Source organism: Montipora capricornis, chromosome 1 (genome assembly GCF_036669925.1).
Source record: "Montipora capricornis isolate CH-2021 chromosome 1, ASM3666992v2, whole genome shotgun sequence".
NCBI classification, from domain to species: domain Eukaryota; kingdom Metazoa; phylum Cnidaria; class Anthozoa; order Scleractinia; family Acroporidae; genus Montipora; species Montipora capricornis.
Window position 1 is genome coordinate 30,724,877 of NC_090883.1, and position 22,500 is coordinate 30,747,376.

Below are 22,500 nucleotides of genomic sequence, written 5' to 3' on the forward strand. Positions count from 1 at the left end.
GTTCACGAGTCAGTTTTGAGTTTCATAAAACCCATGCGCGGCGGGATAACCGAAGAAACATGAAGACCTTTTTCATACATGGACTGGCCAAATGAAATGTTCTTTTTTTTAGTCCTTTCCAGCAGCTACGATGGGCAAAATTGAAAAGAATATATAGACCAAAATGAGGTCATTGGACCTATTTATAAAACGCATACTGGCGTCGGGATTAAAATGAGTAAATAATAAAAATACAACGTAAAAGACCCACAACAGACAAAGAGAGGCCTTTTTTGCATGTTTGTTTTTATCCCGACGCGTGCCTTTTTTTCGAAACTTCCAAATGGTTCATTTCGTAGTGCGTCGCACCTATTTAACGGCAGATTATTTTTTCCATGGGCATTGATAGAACGACAGGGTATGGTGAAAAAATTCAAGGCAGCTGTGAAATTTACCATTTTTTCATGACAGTGAGAGCAAGACAAGTATTCTGCGTTGAACATTGAAAGCGCTGTTTACATGGCACCCCTAACTTTTGGCACACCTGCCCAGGTTTTCGGCACCCGCGTTTTCTGTTTACACCGGCGACAGATTTTCCTAGAGAATTACAATCCCAGTTTTTTTAGAGGTATTTCCGAAACAAAAAACGGCACGCCTAAAATCCGAGTTACTTGATGCCTGTGTTAGCGGTTGAACTTTTCAAATACGGTGGACGTCAGCAAAGTTTTTATGGTACAACTACTTTAGTTCAACCATAAAATGCTACAAACTTTGTTGACGTCCACCGTATTTGACGGTCTCACAGATATGTTTCAAGGAAGGATGCCAAATCCTTGTCTTCAGATGACGTTTTGCAGTTATCTAAGGACAGATGAATGTGTTCTCCTCAGAAGTCAATGAAAGCTTCAGTAGCCTCGGCACTCCAAGAAACACCGCGATTTTTGCCGATCGGTGCCACTTTCTGACTCTCAGCCTAGAGAGACGCCATCTTGGAAGAAGAACTAAAAACTAAAGAGCTAAAACTAAAATTTCATGCAGCTGATTGGTGCTTTTTACAGTTCATTAACGCCAGCCCGCATAGCGGGCGTATTTTAGCAAGCGAGTGCATATATTCCAATCGAGTGTTTTGGTCGCCATATTGGATTGGCAAGAAAAAGTGCAACATTGACAAACTTGTGAAGGGAAGGGTGTCGGGAGAGAAAAATCCGTTTCCTTTCCTTCCCCCGCCGCCTCACTGGTCTATCATGTCGTTACTCGCTCCATGCTTTTCTCGTTCTTGCCAATCCAATATGGTGACCAAACTATATCGTGCACCCGCTCACTAAAATACACCTGTCATGCAGCCTAATTGGCGCTAACTGAACACTGAAATGGCTTCCTTCGAAACTGCGCAACAGCGTGCGTTTTTCTAGCCTGATTCTCACGCATGACACGAGCGTGCGTGACACGAGCGATCTTGGGCCGTCTGAGAATAATGCTAGCGTTTTTCTCCTTCTTAACAGCAGAAAATTTTGCCCTTGTCATAAACAATTAAGTGCCCAAGTTTCCTCGTAAAAATAAGGATTAATATCACTTGTATTTTCAGAAGGTACACAAATTTCCCTCGTCGCTGCCCAACTCGGGCAATTTCTGCGTAAGTGTTTTCTCGGCCCCATGCAATTACCTATTCTAGTGAAACGCGAAAAAATTGGCACGGCACGGTCCATGGCGCACTCTTGCCTTGAAGATATATTTTATACCACCTGGAGAGTTTCCATTTACACCACAAAAATGGAGGGTATCGGGCCTTGATTTTTAGGCATCGGGGCCAAGTTCAAACGGGTGCTGTACCAAAAAGGTTGTCATGTAAACCGGGCTTTACACTCTTTTTTTTTATAAGAATATATTTGTAAGAATATCAAGGCTGAAATTTGCGAAATTTTAAGAATATTATAAGAATAAAGCAGAGGCTGGGGTTTACCTCGGTGTGAAAACCTGTGAAACTTTTTCTTTGTTTTGTTAGCTCGTGGTAGGGTTAGGTTATTGTTTGATGTTTTTTGGCTCTTTTGTTTTCCTTTGTGTTACGTCATCTGCGAGTTTCACAGGTTTTTACACCGAGTATGAGCCAGAGGCTGAGATTTTGAAAAGGATAGATATAAATTTGTGTGTAGTGCAACAGCATTTAACGAGCAAACAATGTGTGTATTTTAATTTTATTAAACGTGGATGACATTAAGGAAACTTTTGGCAAGAATTGCTAAAAATCTGAACATGTTAAAAGATTTTCTTTTAAACTGAGCGTCAGAATCTGGCAGCGTGGTAAACTTGCAAACCAGAATGAAGATATCGAAGTTTCTTATATACCTAGCATTTTCATTCAACAAAACGTGCCCCTGATCAAATACCGGGATAGAATTCCACAGCTTGCTACGATAGACCAATTCGGCTAACTCAATGTTGTACCCAATTCAAATCTTTTGGGAATAAAGCGTTTTGTTCCAAGTATTACAAATTACAAATTGGGACTGTGGTGGTATAATAGTCGCCTAGAATTTCACTCAGGCAAAACTGAAACCCCCAAAAAGGGCACAGTTTGACCTAGAGATGAAGACACCAGATAGGGGTGTTGAAATGTTTTGTCTTTGAATGGCAAAAAAAGGGTTAAATGATTGTCGTCACCCTGGTTGCAGTGAGAACTCGAGAGAACCCCAACTTACGTTTTAGCACAATTTCTTACAATCCGGAAATCCCTGACGATACTGAAAGAAATATTTACCAAATCAGGTATGTTAACGATTCGCGTCTTATTAGGAAAGTTTTCCTCCTCTCATAGTTGCACGTGTGCATATCACATGAGCGCAGGTCACCTCCACTTGCAGTAAAAAGACAAGAAAGTGAGCCGACGAATGCCTTGGACTGTGGATCTCACCCATCGAAGCACGTGAGTGGTATAAAACGCGTGATTTGATTGGTCGCTGACGAGTGTTTGAAAGAGGAGGGAAAAAACGAACGAAGATGGCGGAGCAGTGAGGTCGGTTCTTTTTGCATCTGATTTCCTTTTCTTGTAGTTCTGCGTCTTTGAGTGTATAAAGGAATCAGCCATGTCCGTTTCCTCTCTTGTGGGAGCAATTGACGACATCGCTCGCTGCTCGTCTGTCCTTGCCGAGGGAATTGAAGGAGGTTCGTGTCAGTTTACATGTTTTCCATGTCCGATTTGTTATTCCTTAAACTTAACGTTCATGCTAGTATTTTGCTTTTGTTTGGTTCTCAAGAGTTCATCAAATTCGTGGCACAGCAGGAAGAATGCCGAAAGAAATGGCTTGCTGCCGAGAACGAAGCGATACGACTGAAACAAGACATCGCTAAAATAACGGTACAGTGCTGTCAAACATTATTATCATCAGTTATTTTTTATCAGTCGTAGCAATGTAATTTGGTTGGCTTTCGACTAAATTTTCTTTCAGGCTGAAAATGAGGCCCTTGAAGTGAAACTTAAGCATGCAAGGTTGGTATGATTAGTTTATTGTATAATTTAGGCTAGGCTTAGTACATACGAACTATGCAGAAATTTGATTAATAAGTGTACATAATAGGCTTCCGATCATATTTGTCCTATGATATTGTCGTTTTGTCTCAAAGTGAGCCGAAACGTATATGGATGACAAAAAGTTTAACGACCGTGCGTTTGAGCGTCGGTCGTCCATTTATTGCACTAGCTTCGGTTTGTTGCGCGACCCTGTCTGTTGGATAATTTTGTGTCCACTGCGGCTATTAGAACGGCTACATTGCGAAAGATCTATCTGGTTGCCACTTTGCTATCTTTCATAGAAGTAATTACCAATAGCAACGCTCGTCTGGCTAGCACAATAAAAAAAAAACTGTTTGAGCTTTACATGTATTGCAAATTGTGTGGTTCCATTAAAATTAGTTTTTGGGATATATATATGTAGATTCAAATTTTTATTACCATATTGGTTAGGAGTCAAGTTGAAATAGAAATCAAGAAGAGGATGAAAGCAGAAGCAGCTCAAGATCATATGGTGAGAACCAAGAGTAAAAACTTAAGGTTGTCCCCTTTTTTTCACTGTTTAGCATTGTCTGACCGACCCATATTTTTCAGTTTTTATGAAAAAAAAAAAAAGAAAAAGATGAGTGATCCACTTAGGGCGCTTTCCATTTGATAGAACTGACCAGCCAGACCGGCCATTTGGAAGGATAAATCAAATCAAATAACTTTATTTATACATGGTTTTCTCATCAGTACATATTTATGAATTGAAATATTTACAACACTTATAATATCATGAATCTAAAACTAAAAATTACGAAATGAATTAAAATATTTACTACTTATTTAATTACTTACTTAGTTAATTAACATATTTTAGTTAATTAACATATTTATTACTATGAAATATTTACAATATCATCTATCTAAAACTAAAACTACAAATAAATTAAGTGAACTGCTTTACGTGAGAGCCGTGTAAATTAATTACATTGGTGAAGGACTAACTCTACAATGCATTCAAATTAACACACTTCGAGGATGATATACTCCTCCAGAAGAATGCAAGGGATTATCGTGCAAGTGTTCCTTCAAATCGTTGCATTTTCTTTGCAAACTGATTGGTCTGGCCGGCCAGTTCTAACAAAGGGAAAGCTCCTTTAGTAAGATGCAAGTCTTCTCGTGTTGGGGTGCTTATTGGAGACACTTTACATCAATTTAACTTGGATCAAATCAAACATTGGTGTCTTAAGAGAGGGGGAAACCTGTTTGCCAGGAGAAAAATCTTTTGAAGCAGAGTACAGAATCAACAAACTCAACCCAAATATTCATGATGCTGAGTGGGAAATGAACCCAGACTACATTGGTGAAGGCAAGGGATGGCACCATGCTAGCCCTGTTCAAATGGAAGGAGATATTTTGGCCACACTGGTCTGAGTGAATGTTCCAAACGTCCAAACCAGCCGAAACTGGCCAGGCGATTTTACTCGTCCATGGGGAACCCCTGAGAGTCAATGGGTTAATTTTTACTACCAACCAGAAATTCTTCCGCGAATGTTAAGTGCCTTAAGGCCATTTTTTGTTCTTTTATGACCATCCTGCTGGTTATTTTGTGTCGTTTCCAATGGTTTTCTAGTTTTGTAAGGTATTGACTTAAATCTGGTATCTTTTTTTTTTTTCAAAATTATCCCGTAGGAGAGACAAGTAGCATTGATCCGCGAACTTCTGAACGATAAAGATACAATGAGCCGCTTGAATGATAACGAAAGACAAACGCTCATCCAGATAAGCCAGTGTCATCATGATGATCGTGGAAGTCCAAGGAAAAGGTAAGGAGAACTGGGACTCAAGGTACATGCAACTGGTAAAGCCTAGCTCAGAATTAAATTGAAAATCAATGCATGCATGTATGAAAACATTTTTTACAATGACTGCAAAATTCTTGCATCCTCTTTGGCTAATTTTTATTGTCAATAAGCGGACAGACACATAAATTTATAATTTATGCGATAATGATGCAATATTGCTCGCGTCAGATTGAAGTTCCTCACATTTTTGTCTCGCCTTCTTCTCGTGTTTTGACCTAATTTTGACCCCTCTGCCTTTTTGTTATTGTAAAAAACAAATTGATGTCAGTTTTTCATGCATCTCTCTTGTTATTGACAATGAATGTCGTCATAACACTGTCAAAGTAGTCTGCGGCTCCACTCGGCTATTGCCTCGTGGATCCACAACAACAATAACAGGACAGATGTGTGAAATACTGACGTCAATATTATTGGTTAATTCTAGAGCAAAACTAAGTCGAAGTATCTTAGTTTAAAGAAAACAATAATGGATTTCTTGTACCAAAATTTATTCACCAATCAGAAAATAAGGGATGAAAGTTACTCCTTTAAGAAGCCTCCTGGAGTGGCCTTCCAGATCAGAATTAAACCACCAAATTATAAAGAGGAATGCAGCAAATGGAGTAAAATAAATCTTACAAGTTACTGTGCTAGTTGTGGTTGGTTGTTACCCCTTCAACAGCTTGTTGTTTCAAATTTTGAAACAAAGTAGTGCTGCAGGGACTGGCTCATTAAGCATAAAAATGAATCATCAAATGAAGGAGGGACAAAATATGACACAGGCCACTAACAGTCCCTTTAAAGTTAGTGCAGACGCCAGTGTCCTTCATACAAAGTCGTTGAACCTGATGTCATAACGTTACAATGTAGTTTATTGATTTTTGTTGGAAGATGCATGTACCTGTGATCCAAGAAAAATAAACTATTGTTTATTGGAAATAATCTCATTGTAACAAACTCTTGAAGTGTACAGCATAATAATATTGTCGTTTATTGCCTCGACAGGCGCAGTGCAGCCCATGATGAATCCACCTGTTCCATTCTTTCTCCATCAGATACTAGTTGTGATACTACAGGGGATGATTTGGTAAGGGTTAAGCTGCATTTCAGAAAAAAGGGAATCTCAGGTCAAAAACCCTACAAGGTCAGGCTTCATGACCTGACAAAATAGTAGGTAACAACTGCGTTGCTACACTGTAATTGGAGGTTGGGTGCCTGAGACATCTGGAGCTTTCACTTTTGTCTGCCAGCTCCAAGATGGAGACTGCAACAATGATTGACAAAACCTGACAAACCAGCCATGAATAAGCCGTACAACGCAAAGCATGAGGAAACAAACGCACATGCAAATGTAACAAAACCACTGACAACCATTCACTGCAGTCACTCCTGGTTGTTAACTCAGAGAAACTGTATTTAACGTCGTAACATTTATAGCGCTTTGGTAGGCGCTGTGGAAATTAATGACCTGCTGGGATTGCTTGTTGACACCTTGCCTTACAAACTTATCTGGAAGCCTGATTAAAGTTGGGATGCATTGCATGTTCTGAGGCCAAGCCTTGGTGTTACAATGAATATGGATCTGACGAAGTTTAGTTTTGACTTTGTTTGTTACATAAAATGTAGACAAAGTAGTGTGCTGTGAGAGTTACTATCACAATCACGAGAGTGGTAAATCTGCGGTTAGAATTTTTAAATGCGGGCTCCAAAAAACTTATCACGTGATCTGCGAAAGAAGTCATCACATGACATAAAAAGTTGTCACATGGTTCGTGTAAAGCGCGTTGACGGTCATGGCATTCAACAAGAAACACTTTTTTTGGATCACGTGACATTATTTTTTGGATCACATGACACTTTGTTTAAGATCATGTGTCATGTGTCCATCGAACCGCTTAGGATTCAAATTTCCAACGGCTTTTTTACCACTCTACTGGTTTTGATGGTAAAGGTAACAGAACATCACCAGCAGAGATATTTTTAAAGCCTTAGCCCTTAGTTTTTTTTTTCATGAAGTCCCTGGGCCTTTGTTGAGTCAAGTAATATTGGATGACAGAGTTGAAGCCTGGACTTAAATTGCACCTTTAAGCTAATTTATTGTTTTTTGTTTTGTTTTATTGCATTTGGTTTTTGTTCTTGCATCATTACACTGTAACTATTGTGGGGAATAGTTACAACTTTTGGGAGCACTGTAGCATTGTATTTACATTATGCCCTACTCAATCATTCTTTTTTTTTAGGATTATCCCTATCCACGGAGACGATCCTACAGAAAGGTCAGAGGGAAGTTAATATTGTTGATAAGAGTTTTGACCATGCCTCATAGGCCAAAAAAACCACGAGAACTTTCTATTTTCCATCCATTCACCTGCACTTATTCGAATCCAGATTCAGAGGGCTACACAGTGCTGTCCTTATTGGTTGTAAATGAATCATATAGTGGCTGCCAGGAAGCACCTTGTGTATCCTTACAGCCTGTTTTCAAGCTGCACCTTCTTCTATTCAACCCCAAAACTAGAAGGGAAAGTGAATGGCTCCTTCCAATAACTTTCTTTGTCCATGGTTTATCAAGAATACTGTAATATGCTACAGTTTTATTTTTAGGATGTTTTATGTAGAGGTTCCATAATGGGGCTTTATTCAAATCACCAATTTATTCTTGAGTTTTTGAACTGGAATAGCTACTCTTGTTTTATGCAAAGGCCCGAGAAAACGGCTCCAACATCCACTCAAGTTTGTTGAATGATGTTGACTGCTGCAAACAGTTTCAACATTGTCAACATAATCGAATGAAGGTTGAAGCTGCTTGCCCTGGGCCTTAAACCTGAAAACCAGGCATAATTTGTATTTGACAAACTTGTGTAATGTAGCTGTTTCCTGTGTGTAATGTTAAGACTTCTCAAGAGGTAAGTTGTACACTCCTTGAAAATCCTAAATTCTATTTTTTTTGTTATATTTCTTGTTTTTAGCCTTGCTCAATTCTTCCAGACCAAGATGTGAGTGTTTTGTATTTCTATAAGTTCTTTAGCATCTTTTGTTTTTTTTTGAAATTACAATAAGAAAATTCAGTGACTGGGTTCAACTGGCAATGAAACCAAGTGAAATGCAAAAATACTACTTAAAACTTTGAAGGAAGGTTTGACTAAAACAACACAAGATTAGACAGATGGGTAAAATTGAAGATAGTTTAAAAGGATTGCATTTGGGATTTTTCAAAAATGTGCAGCCTAACAGTTTTTCAAAGTTTCTCTGTTGTTTGACTTACTTATAAATTATGTATGCTTGACTGTCATTTTTTGCTAGAAAGCTTTGATTTGTGTTGTTTGAAGTAATTTCTGGGTTACTGTTAAGGTGCATAGCGAGTAGAGATGAGTAACTGGTAAAACTTTAATTGCCTTCACAAGATCCTAAAGAAAAAAATTTACATTGTTTCTCCAGGTTACACCCCCTAAACGGCCAAGAAATGAAGAGGTATTATATCTTGTGATTTTTTCAAAAATATTTAGCATATTGTCAAAATGTTAAATGGATGCTAAACATTCTGTCTGCCTGGATTGCTGTTATTTTGTAGTTTTCTAGAACGATTTCTGTTGATTTCTTCCATAGCCAGATGCAGGGGTGATGAGAGCTCAAGTCATTCCAGATAGTCCAGTCCGTGTTCCTGAGTTTCCAGTTTCACAGATCAATGTGCAGCCATCTGCTCCAGGTGAGCATAGCTTTTTTTCTTCTTGTAATGTTATTTGTTTGTTTTTAAAAGTTTGAATGATACTCAATTATAAGTAAATCTTACATCCTTCAGAGCTTGTTAATCATTACCTAATCCCTGTTTTTATCTTTGTACAGAATTTAACTATCGAGACCCATATCGAAAGGCAATAAGGGAACTTGAAGCATACACTAGCCCAAGGAAAGAGACTCCACAATTACAGAGGTAAGAAATGGCCTTTATTCGTGCAAGAGCCATATTGGCCATAGACAATAGATTTTGTACCCCAATCCTTGAATTGAAATGTTTGTAGTTTCAGTGGGGCAAAACAAAAGTTTTCAATCCCTTGGGACTCAGAACCTTTCTCAAGGTGCGAGCTGATCCCAGAAGAGTAATTTTTTGGAGCTCATCAATGCTGACCGTATTATTATTATTATTATTATTATTATTATTATTATCATTAACAGAATATACCATTTCTGATTGGACAATTAAAAATGCATAAATTGGTAACAGAGAGCAAGAAGTACAGAGGTTGCTATGGAAACATAGCAATGGAGTAATTTTGTTCATTATATGATAAGTAAAAAAATCATATGCACTTGCGTTAATACGATTTCCTATTTATTAATATTTTGCTGCTGTTTTAGGATTGCTTCTCAAAATGGAGTTGGACAAGCAAGGAAAGACAAAGTGAGGGTTTTGAAAGTTCTTTGCTTAATTAAGAGCAGTTTGAGCCTGGTTTGAAGGAAAGGTTTATCCAGAAGAAAAATTTTCAAGACTTGAAGGAAACTTTTTCATTGCTGTGGCAGAACAGGTTTATTGTTGTTCACATCCCAGCATTGTGATTGACTGATTTTGCTCCACTTTGTCCATCTCATTAATGGTCCATAAACTGTTGCTGCAAACACGAGATTAGTGATTGTCAGTTACACTGACACATGATTCAAGATTGTGCATTATTATTTTTGTTTATCAACAATATTGTTAAACCCTGTGTAATCCATCTATTTCTTGCAACTCGGAAACAATGAGAAATTGTTGCTTTATGCTGTTCAACTGCTAGCAATTTGTTGAATGGACTAGATCTTGTCTCCATTTTCATTCAATTTCGTTCAGCAATGTTCGACTTTTTACAAAGTCTATTTATTGATGAACCTAAGATTAGCGGTGTGTCAGTGGCTTAAAAAAACAAAACAAAAGAATGTAGCACCTTCACAGAGTCTCTTCCCATTCACTGAGTCCAGATCAAATTGAAATTTGGATTGATAGTTTTAAGGAGTCCATGGAGAAAAGGCAAAACCCTTAGCAACGTCTTGGCTGAACCCGCGAACCACGGTAACCTGCCTTGCTACCCAGTCTTCTCCTTCTAAGTTTAACCAGGGTTATTTATGCCAGATGAGGTCAAAAATAATTTTATCACCAAAAAAATGAAAGGACTTTAAAAATGCCATTTGATTTCAGAAACATGACTTCTGGTCCAAGACTGTGATTAAACCAGAAACATGTCAACTGGTAGGTGATAATATCTTCAGTAAGTGTTAAATTAAGCCAATCAACAGCTATAGCCCCAGTTTTCTAAATAATAACGCTTTTCTCTCAATGGCAAGCACATTGTCCAAAACAAGGAAGGGTTACGTTTTTACAAACGTTGGCCGTGTACAGCTGTAGCACTTATATTTCAACAGACCTAACTGATTAGAGTGTAATGTTAAGTGCTAGTTTTGTACCCCATATGAAATGGTAAATGTAATGTGTGGAAACAGCTTATGCAGTGGAATCTCTATGTAATGAATCTCGGTCTTCCTAACGACGTTCCCGATGTAAGGAACCATAGCAAATTAAACAAAAACCGCGGCGGTTACAGCAGCGAAATAGAACTTTGCGCTTTCTCAAATATTTCACTATTATTACATCCAATCCACGTTGTACAATATGGCGTCATCAGGCGTTCTTTTCTTTAGAGAGATACTTTTCACGCCCTCTCTAAAGAAAAGAACGCCTGATCGCAGTTTATACCATATTTAGCAAAGTATCCTATGACTGGACTTATTCGCTGTCGAGAGTGATTCATTATTGGTGAACTTGGTGAACCTATGCACAACTAGCGTCCCCAAGTGACGAGTAAATTCTCAGGATGGAGGGTTAATTAAGTCAGGTCTAATTGAGTCTCGCCGAATCCAGCCAGGTCGACCACATGCTAAAAGGTATAGATCACAAAAGACCACTTTCATAAATGGCGCCTACCTTCAAACTCCTTTGTAGTCATGTTAATTAGACCTACTGCCCTCATTTTGAAACAAATATTCGTTTGAGCATTAAAACAAAGGAATGTTTTATTTGGCCGCCATTATTGAAGTGGTCTATGCCTTAGTCTTCGCGAACAGTGTTTGTGTTCTGTAACTTCCAACAGCAAGTGTCAGAGAGTTTAAGAAACCAAAGGGCTTCGGTTAGCATGTTTGCCTTCAAGCGAAAAGAGTCCGAAAGGAATCTAACAAACTATGACGGCTGCGAAGACAAAAACTTAACTTCAGAATATACTTTTGAGTTATTCTAAGTATTTCACGATTATTCCAAAATATTAAAGTCAAGGTTTAGCGGGCAATGACCCTTGGACCGGACTTTTGAACTTTGCAGCTCTAGCACTGATCATACGATTGCCCTTTTTGGAAGTACATCTGCTACTTATAATCATAGCGTGGTCAATTTTGCCAGTTTAGAAGATCGATTGTAACGCTTTGGAGGTTGGTATCCTGTAACAGAATTGGTACGGACGGATTTAAAGTAAAGAGAGAAAATGAAAGATTAGCTGGTGCTGTTTCGTGCCCACATTGTCGTCGAAACCTTAAATTTGGAAATTTACAAAAGTGTGTGCCGCACGATCATTTTGCCTCTTTTACCAAAATTACTTATTTTTGATGTTATTGTTACCGTAGCCGTAGTTGTTGCTTAAACGGAATTTTAAAAAACGACGACTCCATAAGACAAAAAATGTCATTGGTTGAAAGAGGAGAAAATCGTGCTGCACGCGCAGACAACGCGGACGTATTTCATTCTTTATTTTTACTCTGAAACCAATTTTATTCTTGGAATGTGCACTCACTTTCCAAGCCGAAGGACTTGGGGTCATCGCGAAGTGGTTACAAAAAGTGATTAATGGAAAACGTCCTCGCAGCTCCCGTCGTCGTTCTTGCGCAAGTTCCCTACCCTGTAATACTTCAGCGTTCACTTTCAAAAGCATGTATGGAAAAGAACCCAAGTTTAACGAACTCAACTCCCGATACCTTCGCACTTCGTCGTCGCACTTCTCAGACTGGATTCCTTTTGACGAATCGTTCACTTGTATTTTTTTTCTTTCTTTCCAGTGTAACAGGAGAATAAAGTTCGGAAAACTTGCTTTGAAATGCAAAGGTAAGACTCTTACTGTCGGTACATCACGAAACGCATCCAGAGAGCTTTCGCTCAAAGCGCAGGGAGGGAACTTTAAGTGCCGTACGTGGACAACATGGACTGCGAATTGAAGGAACGAGGTGAAGGATTATGCTGACCAATAATCACGCTTTTGCGATTAACAGCTGCTTGTCGTTTGCCGTTTGTATTTTTACGGAGTAAGGCGAAGCTAAATCTCTGTAATATTTTGCTTTGCGTTTCGTTTTTCAGACTGCCGTGCGGTGTGCCACCCCGACTGCAAGGATCACCTCCCTCTGCCATGCGTGCCCCGTAAAGACACCCCTGGCTCAGGCAAAAGAACAGTTGTAAGCAGAAATCTCAAATGTCATCTTTCTGGAATCTGTCGTAATCGTTGTTCAATAAGACGATTAAGTAGCCATCTTCCGGGTGGTTTCACGTCACTTTCTTCAAATGCGACTGGTCGCTTTCTTCCAGTGGAGTTTCTTAAAGCTGTTGTTTCAGTTTGTTTGACTCAATTTTCACTTTTCGCATAACCCCACAGAGCTCAAGCTCTAAACATCGTCTGTAAACAGAAGTTTTTTACTTTGAAGTTTGAGTTCATCGTGGCGAGTGTGGTTGGGAACTGGTCATTTGTGGGTTTTAATGTTCCCGTGAGGAATGAAATGATATATGAAATGGATCATATATGAACTGCGGATATGAAATCAAGTGAACATTAGAACATTAGAACCCACAAATGACCAGCTCCCAACGTCAGTGGCTTCACAGCTCAGTTGGTTAGAGCGTCGCACCGGTATCGCGAGGTCACGGGATCAAACTCCGTTGGAAGTCCTGAATTTTTCAGGCTTCTTTACGCAATTGCAAAAATTGCGTTGATAGCTGCGAGGATCATAGCTTCACTTGGTTAGACGAAGTGTTTGCATTTTTGACTCATGACGGTCGAGAAGAAAGAAATGAAGGAATTTCGAACCGGTACAAATCAATCGCAACCATACACTCGTGCTTAAATTTAGTAGGCAGTATTAGGGCGATTTTCATAATTCTGCGCAATCTCATCTTTAAGCGCCAACAGCCAAACTGCGTTTTCGCTTCCGTCAATCAAACTTCCGACGAAAAGCCGAGAGTTAATCCGAAACCAAGGATGCCGAAATGACACAACCTACCATTGAGCATCTTTGGTTCCCCAATGCATTCGTACATTCGAACTCAACCGCGATGGTACTGAAGAACCTCTGAAAAGGTATCATAATGGAATTCGGGCTGTGAACCAACCACTCCCAGTTCACTTTCCGGAGGCGGAGTCGATCTTCCCGCCAATGTTCAGAAATTTGATTGATGGAAGCATAGTTAATCTAGGGACTGGTTATGAAACCCTGGGAATTTCAAAAGCAGGAACAATACAGTCGCAATTAGATGTTGAACCGACCGTGACCCTGCACAATCTTTTGTTTTTGGTTCGCAAGTTAATTTCGAATAAATTAGTGGAAACTTTTGATTGGTTATCCTGCCGAAAAAAGCGTGTTTTTGTCGGGTTCCCTGCACAAGGCCAAAAAAGCGAACAAAAACATGAAACAAAGAAACTTGTCGAGTTTCATAACCAGCCTACATCTATTAACTATGATGGAAGTCAAAACGCAGTTTGGTGCTTAGAGATTCCGCAGAATTATGAAAATCGCAGCAGCGGAATGGTCGTATTTTTAAGTCTGTCTTTTTTTTTTTTTTTTTACAATCAGGATGAAAACATCGAGTTTTATGCTCCCGCTACAAGCCCCATGGTACCGGAGATTGTTGTAAGTGCCGTACACCTTTTCTTTTAACAATAAGTTTGCTTTGACAGTTGTTTCTGTACACTTTTTTTTGGTGTTTCTAATTAATTTTTTGTCGTGCAGGTGAAGTGCATTGACGAAGTTGAGCGTCGTGGACTTTCCGAGGTCGGAATCTACAGAGTTCCTGGGTAAGAAATATGTAAAGCGCCGGGTTCTTGTGGTAACTGTCTGCAACGCCTTAATGCACAGAAGGAGCCAATCAGATGTGGCGATTACCGAGTGTGTTTCTCGGCGGCCTCCGAGTCAGCAAAGTGAGCGAGCCAAACCCCCCCCCCCCCCCCCCCTACCCGATCCTCGCAATAGAGAAACAACCCTTAATTCAAAATCAAATTCTCCTGTTTGCGTTTTCAGAGCTGAGCGAAAAGTCAAGGAACTCAAGGAGAAGTTTTTGTTGGGGAAATTTCCTGACTTGGTAAAACATGAAAGTTTTTATTTTCCTTTGTAAACAACTTCTGTCTTTTCCTGTGTAAACGAAAGAAAATAATTACATATGTATTTTCTTTGCCTTTCACAGCGTCACATTGATGATATTCATGTTGTGTGCGGATTGTTGAAAGATTTCTTGAGAAATCTGTCTGAGCCGCTAGTCACTTACGTGCTGTGGTCAAGATTCGTGGATGCAGCAAGTAAGATGATCCATTTCTGACACGTTGGTCGCACTAGTCTAATAGTTAAACAATTATTCGCCGAAGGCGAGGTGAATAAAAACCGTCTGCCACCTCGACAAAACCGGCTTGCGGCCATTTTGAAAAAACGCTGAGGTGATTATCGCGTAATAAAATAATTATACTGAAGATTACTTTATACCACACAAGTTTTTGAACTCATCGGATGAGGATCGCTGATCCGCAAGCAAGCGGATCTCTTCAAGCCTTGATTAGCTCACAAACTTAATTTTATAATTTATATTCTTGTACATTTATCTTCTTGATTTTCCTGTAAACTTGTCTACCTACTCTTTTTAGTCACGACATGACCCACCCAGATTAGCATCTGCTACCTGTGGGCATGTCCAATTTGTTAACAACACCTATTAGAAAAATAAAGAACTTTATTATATCTCTCAGATAGTACGCGCGCTGTAATTGGCTAAATTAGCGGGCCGCTGTACAGCCCGCTACATTTAAAATTTCGACAAAACATCATCTAGCGAGTTTTTCATGTCATTTCTGTTGCATAAACTTGTACTGAAAACTGTTTGAATCTTGCAAGCAACTATTTCAAACTTAACAGCCAAGAAGATTTAGTTTTTGGGATTTTGGCACGGCATTCTTTGTGGCAGTTAAACCTTCTGCTTCACTTTGACTAGTTTCCTTGCCCGCGCGCCGGTTAACCTCAGAGATATAATAAATATCTTACTAACCTCGTTTTCTCGGTCCGTACTGTAAGTTACGGATCCTCGTTTTTTCCCGTTGATTTATGGCCTGCGCGCTTCGCGCTTGGGCCATAAATCAACGGGAAAAAACTCGGTCCGTAACTTACAGTACGGACCGAGAACTCGGTTGGTAAGAGGTATGAACTGGACTGAGTGAACAGTGCTTTCCGCGTATTCTGATTCGCTAGCTCGGAGGTGAATGGCAAGTACGATTTACTCTAAAAGTAGGTGAGTTATTTTAACACCTTTTCGTTGTTTCACTTCACTAGTTAATACAACACACCATGGTGTGTGAAAAAACACACCAAGGTGAAAGATTTAGCATACGTTGTGTGCATTTTGCAATTCACCGTAAATTAAAGATACGCAAACGTCCAAAGTGAGGAAATCAACCATATCGATCAAAACACACCTAAAATGGCAACACGCCTTTGGTAGTGCAATATCCGAAATAACACACCTCAAACGAAAATGGCGGGAAATGTGTCGCGCGCGGCAATGCATATGGATTCGAGTTTCAGAGAAGATTTGTTTCATCAATTAACGCATTTTCTTCTGTTGTAGACAAAACTGATGAAGATGATAGCGCAAGTGCTACTTATCAAGTCGTCAGCGAACTGCCGCAAGCAAACAGGGACACCTTGGCTTTTCTCATGGTTCACCTACAAAAGTAAGCCGTACGCCGTGGTGCACAGCGTGCCTTAGACGTAATTTCACGAAAGCACTCGACAACGGTGAACCCTCCACCCGTCCCGCCGAAAAATACGGGACTTTATAGTTTCCGACGACAAGTGTAATTTCTTATGTCCTAATTTCATGGCTATGCTAGTTTTAAGTTGACAGTTACTTGTGAAAATGCATTATTCGTTCCATTACGCTAGTTTAAGGCGGCTTTCAGACGCGAAAATTGCGTGGTTGCAACGTAAACAACGCTGCAAACCGTTTGGCTCAGTTGAGCATCGGACTATCTTACGGGATCAAAAATTCCGACCGGACCAGCACCCAGGGTCTGTAAATAACCTGTGGAGAAAGTGCTGCCTTTGTAATGACGGCTGAAAATGGTTACTCTTCTAGTCTTCTCGAGGCCCCGTCTCACAACCCTTCAATGTTCATAATCCTATAGAACGTAAAAACAACCCATAAACTATTCGCAAAGAGTAGGGAATGGAGTTCCCGGTGTTATGGTCCGTTCTTTGTGGTATAGCTAGGTGGCCGCAAGTTCGAAAACCGTCAAACGTTAAATTGTCTCCCTCTCGAAATGCAGTCATTGTATAGTATTGAAGACGAATGACGTTAACCCTTTCCCACTTAAAAAACTTACGGCCTTACCACCGTCGTCTATCGAACAGTCGCCTTAATCACAAAAGGCTGTACCGAAAAATAAGAAATTTCACTTGCGGTCGCTCGTCCCCCATTAACGGAATTATGCAGAAAAAAGGCGGGTTATGCGTTGTTTGGAAATGCCAAAAATCTCTCTTTGTTCGTTTGCTTTCTTTTCAGGGTGTCTCACTGCACAGAATGCAAAATGTCTGCAAGTAATTTGGCAAAAGTGTTTGGTCCGACCATCGTTGGCAATTCGTCTACAAACCTTGAACCAATGCAGCTATTGCAGGAGGCCAAATGGCAGCCCAAGGTACTATCGATCTCAGACGTCCGTGGACTTCAGCTTTTTTTTTTCAGCCCACGTCACGGTCCGTTGATTTCTCTGCGGGTCAGAAATTCAGATCACGTGATAACATTTTTTGTGCCTCTGCGGTTTCGAAATACGGATCACGTGACGCTATCCCTTCATTCTTCCCACGGCTGCGAAAGGCATTTTTTTCCCGCCAGTCCAGTGCATGAGTTAAAAATGTGTATACAATTTAAGATTTTTAATAGGTTTTTTAATAATTTTTTTGCATCGAATAGAAAGACTTGAGCGTCTTACTTACCACTTGCATTTTTTTGAAGGGACATCTGCAAGAGATATTCATGATGTTCCACCGGGAACGTCGCAATAAGATTCTACAACATCGTAGCCTTTCGATTAGGGCATTGATGGCGTATCTCGCTTCAGAAACTCGATAAGTTCCAATTCAGCTCCTGTTAAGTGTGGGGGATTTAGAGCCCCATTTCTTACTGTCGCCAAAATTTGCCCAGACATTCTTTACGGTTTGTCTGCTCACATTAAAGTTCATCGCCACATCAGAGTATACCGTAACAAAAATTTGGTTTTATCAACGGAGTTGATAATGTAAATTGGCCACCGTACAGAGATTCTGAAAGCTGACGTTTCGAGCGTTAGCCCTTCGTCAGAGCGAATCGTGGAATTGTGGGTTACGTGTATTTTTTTTTATACTAGAGTAGGAGCTACACTATTGGTGGTAACATGACAACGTGAAAAATAGGAATATATTTGTTAAATGGAAAGCGTTCGTTAATACCGTGAGGATTAAGGGTGCCGATTTGGAAGATGAACTTTTTTGTTCCAGATTCTTGCGGCTTTCCGTCTTACCTAGATGTAGGGAAAGGCCGCAGATAGCCATGTGTTTTTGGAGTGGTTAGGGAGATTATAATGATGAGCGACTGGCTTAGATGCATCCTTGTCATTCTTCTCAACATCGCGAAGCTGTCTCGCCAATGTATAATTTATTGTATAACGTACAGGTTATGCAATAAATGACATTTGCGGAGGTACATGTGAAACGATCTGTGATCTTAACAGATCGCTTAGGTCCCGATATCTTTCTAGTGTTAACAATGAAAAGACAAGTTTTGCATCGTGAGCGCGCACATTTGAAAGTACCGGGTTGCTCGTTGGTTTTGAGCGCGCTTCTAAGTAAAAAGTTGCCTACGTTTTTGTCACGTTTGAATGAAATAAGTGGAGGACAGTGCCACATCAGGTAAGTGCCACATCAGAATAGTTGCCCAGATAGCAAGTATAATCTCCAACTGCTTGCACTAGGACTATTGTGTCTATTATACCGCTTCTTATTTCCTTGGACAAGGCTTTTCCTGGGTAATAGCTTCGACCGGTTTTACTCGCCGTCAACATCGTTTCGCTCTTTTCTCTTTGGGAAGAGCAACAGAAAATGACGTCACGTGATCGGTGTTTTCGGAACCGCGGAGCCACAAGAATGTTATCACGTGATCAGGATTTTTGGACCGCAGACTGAAATCAATGGTAGGTGAAGTGGGCTGAAAAAAAGCCGTTGTCCGCGGACGTCTAAGTTGCATTCATATGGGGTAGCTCTGGAATCGGTCCAGTGGCCTTGCTCTTGCCGCGTGAGTTCAAATGAAGCAAGCCCATGTGTAGCCAGGGACCACGCTCGGTTTGTTTTGCGTTCCGGAATCGGAATATCGGTTGTCTTCTACACAACCGAATTTTTGGCGTCACGCAACGCTTCCCCCATAGAGACTTGTGGGGAACGTTTCGTGACGCTACAAATGGACCATTTCGTTACATTGGCTTATCTTCCTCTGGTGCAGTTTCTGCTTGACCATTCGGGTGCTTTCCTTTCGATAATTTGATGTGGCAAAGGGAACAGCATTTTCCGGTTGGCCGCTTAAAACCAATCACATCAGCAAGTAGTGCCCCAAATTTGCGCGCCAGGAGGAAGGAAACCAGTGGGACGCGAATTTCCGGTTGTTCCGGAGTTCTGAAACTTCGCAACCCAATTTGCGAATTTAATCCGGAGTATTTCCCTTCCATTCGATTCCTTACCCGAAAAAGAATTTGGTCGAATAGAAAGCGCCCTTTATATTTTGGCGCGGAACTACTTATTAACGTATCTGGCTGAAATCAGCTATTGCATTGCCTATAATCCCCTTTGATCAAGTGACCAAATTTCGATAATTTGATGTGGCAAAGGGAACAGCATTTTCCGGTTGGTCGCTCAAAACTAATCACATCAGCAAGTATTGCCCCAAATTTGCGCGCCAGGAGGAATCAACCAGTGGGACGCGAATTTCCGGTTGTTCCGAAGTTCTGAAACTTTAGGACCACTTCGCGACCTAATTTGCGAATTTAATCCGGAGTATTTCCCTTCCATTCGATTCCTTACCCTAAAAAGAATTTGGTCGAATAGAAAGCGCCCTTTACATTTTGGCGCGGAACTACTTATTAACGTATCTGGCTGAAATCAGCAATTGCATTGCCTATATCCCCTTTGATCAAATGACCAAATTTCGATAATTTGATGTGGCAAAGGGAACAGCATTTGCCGGTTGGTCGCTCAAAACTAATCACATCAACAATTATTGCCTTAAATTGTAAACAGAAACTTACGCGCTAGGGTGACTGAACCAATGGGCCGCGAATTTCCGGTTGTTCCGGAACTTTACATCCACTTCGCGAGGTATACCCTAATGTGCGATTTTTTTTTCTGGAATATTTCTGTTCCATTCGATTCCTTTCGCGTTTTTTTCGAATTTTTTTGTTCGAATAGAAAATGTTCTAATGCGTGAACAGATTCTCCTTTTTGATGATAATATAAATGAATCGAAAACAGTTGCGAGAATTTGCATTTTATATTATGCTTAATTTAGGTTTTGTCATAACTTTGATTTTGTCGGTAGGTTGTTGAGCGTCTCTTATCAATGCCCGTTGACTACTGGAACCAGTTCATTAATACTGATGAGGAAAATCTGCGTTCTCCTCCTTTCAATCCTGCTACTCACCACAAAGATGGAACGCCGATCACCCCGGAATGTAGACCAGGTGAGACGCATGCGCAAAATCTTTGTAATGGTAATAGGAATTCGGTGTGTAATAATACGAGTGATAACACACTCGGATGACCGCACAGCGGGAGCCCGATTTGTGTATTCCGAGTATGATTAGACGACGCGGAGTCCTCTTAACCAATTAATCATAAAAATTACAATTTCCGAGAAAAGTAGAAGAGCCAAGTAAATTGTTTAATGTCGCTCTGAAAGAAAGAAAGAGCCCCGATTTAGTAGTCTGTATACTGCTTCTATGGTGATTGAAACCAAGGTTGTGATTGGTTGATTTAAACTACAACTTTGAATTTGATTGGCTTATTCAACTGTCTGATAACAACTTGGCAAGTGAATGAGTGGAAAATAGGAGTTTCTTAAATCAATCACAATCGAGAAAATTGTAATAATTTTTATGATTAGCCTTGTAATCTGTTTCGAGAGACATTTCGGAACGCGACTAACAAGTTAGTAACCCTAACCCTATATTGATTTATCTGTCTTAATAACAAAAATATATTAGTACTTTGGCCTTTCATATTTACACTTTGTATTGGTTTGATTTTAGATGATATTTTCTTATTTTAGTTGACTGTATACTCTGTACACTAGGTATTCGTATACCTGTTCGTTTGTAAAACACAATTGATTACCGTAGCTTTCTCTACTTGTTCTCTCTTGTATATACATCTAATCACTGCTCGCCTCGACTAGCTATTGCTACCTGCGAGCAGTGCAGATTGAAAAATGTATTATATAATGAAATTCTACAATAAACTTAGTACCCTGGGTGCCAGAGGTTTTTCTTGCGCGGTTTCCGGTGTTGGTCATGTCTCTAATGTGACCCGCGGCTCCGCCGCTCGTGCCGTCGGCCCTCGGCCGCCGAAGCGAAGCGAAAAATTTCCGTCCGCCGCGCGCGAGAAAAAACCTCTGGTACCCAGGGTAATAAGTCAGCTGTATTGTTGATCATTTAGGAAGTTAAACCTATGATTCCAAGGAGTGATTAATGTGTAAATTCTCCTTACAATTTTAATGAAATGTCATGCAGACCGGTATTGAGAATGAAGATTATCAGCTTTGAGTTGTGATCTTGATATAATACCGGAGGGGTTGGCGCAGTGGTAAGATCTCTGCCTTCCAACCCTAAGGTCCTGGGTTCCATTCCCGGTTCTTCCGAGACTGGAATATTTGGCGACCTTCTCTCCCGCTAAAGTTCACTCAGCTTTCATCCTTCCGAGGTCGGTAAAATGAGTACCAGCATGCATGGACTGCTTAGAAGCGGCTGCCATGTTGCGCCTGTATATGCTTCCAGTCCGCTGGGGGTAAATTGATCATTGTAAAGCGCCTTTGAGACGTTTGTGATAAAGGCGCTATATAATTGCACCACTTTACTTTACTTTACCGAATTCTTATGTCTACCCAACAAGGAAATCTATGGTACTAGTTAGGAGAATGAACGTTTCGATCTTGGCAATGAAAGGGTTGAAGGCAACAAACTATTTAAAAAAAAAGAGGTAGTGTGGTAGGAGAAAAGATAAATGGGTCACTCGATCTGTCATATTTATTTCGCTTCGTCTATTGAAACTCTGGAGAAATAAAGATAGAAATGTCGACGCAAACCCTCTTGGAATGGTCAGAAGCTTGTCAAGGAACATTAACCATTAAACAGAAAAACAGATGCTTATTTATGTGCGCAATACATCGAAGAATAGAGTCTACAAATACCTATTTTACCTTCAAATGCCACTGCATAACATTTCAAATTCCGTTTTCCGTGAATCTTGCATTACTTTTGTTACATGTGAACCTACGTAGTTACCGGTACTAGCTTTAAAATAACTGGTTCCTGGTTAACCCGATTTATTACTACACATGTACGACTCACCAGTGCGAAATCCAAAACTATCTCGATTCATTAACACGAAGAGCGGTAGCTTTGGATTTTTCAACAATATATCGTTTTAATCTAACCCAAAATCATTTAGATCGTCAAAACGTCATATTTATGACCCATTTATTTGCTTTTGTGTTTGTCACTATTATGATTTGCGATACTTCAGGTTTACATGTTTAGATTTTCAATTACAAACTCTGTTTTGATTGACCACTCTACCTCACTGTGTAAGTTGTTCACCGTGAAGTCAAAATAGATACGTTTCGTTTCTGAAACG

The 22,500-nt window shown here is 40.1% G+C and overlaps 1 protein-coding gene across 2 annotated transcripts in view; it reads left to right on the forward strand.

Annotated features, from left to right (window-relative positions):
* Positions 1–2,937: 2,937 nt before the first annotated feature.
* The window catches only part of LOC138038238 (rac GTPase-activating protein 1-like), a 26,038-nt gene continuing 6,475 nt past the window's right edge, over positions 2,938–22,500 (forward strand). Inside the window, exons 1-22 of one of the 2 annotated variants that reach the window (XR_011130213.1) lie at positions 2,938–3,138; positions 3,231–3,331; positions 3,423–3,463; positions 3,938–3,998; positions 5,162–5,295; positions 6,319–6,400; positions 7,554–7,589; positions 8,283–8,309; positions 8,752–8,784; positions 8,920–9,019; positions 9,157–9,244; positions 9,670–9,712; positions 10,484–10,534; positions 12,385–12,430; positions 12,680–12,774; positions 14,164–14,220; positions 14,320–14,384; positions 14,608–14,668; positions 14,771–14,882; positions 16,196–16,301; positions 17,132–17,264; positions 20,189–20,330. Coding sequence is in view for 1 of the 2 variants with exons in the window: in XM_068884047.1 (XP_068740148.1) it covers positions 3,060–3,138; positions 3,231–3,331; positions 3,423–3,463; positions 3,938–3,998; positions 5,162–5,295; positions 6,319–6,400; positions 7,554–7,589; positions 8,283–8,309; positions 8,752–8,784; positions 8,920–9,019; positions 9,157–9,244; positions 9,670–9,712; positions 10,484–10,534; positions 12,385–12,430; positions 12,680–12,774; positions 14,164–14,220; positions 14,320–14,384; positions 14,608–14,668; positions 14,771–14,882; positions 16,196–16,301; positions 17,132–17,264; positions 20,189–20,330 (1,693 nt within the window). In the remaining variant the exon portion in view is untranslated. The remainder of the gene's footprint in view (positions 3,139–3,230; positions 3,332–3,422; positions 3,464–3,937; positions 3,999–5,161; positions 5,296–6,318; positions 6,401–7,553; positions 7,590–8,282; positions 8,310–8,751; positions 8,785–8,919; positions 9,020–9,156; positions 9,245–9,669; positions 9,713–10,483; positions 10,535–12,384; positions 12,431–12,679; positions 12,775–14,163; positions 14,221–14,319; positions 14,385–14,607; positions 14,669–14,770; positions 14,883–16,195; positions 16,302–17,131; positions 17,265–20,188; positions 20,331–22,500) is intronic. The other variant, XM_068884047.1, reaches the window with a different exon arrangement.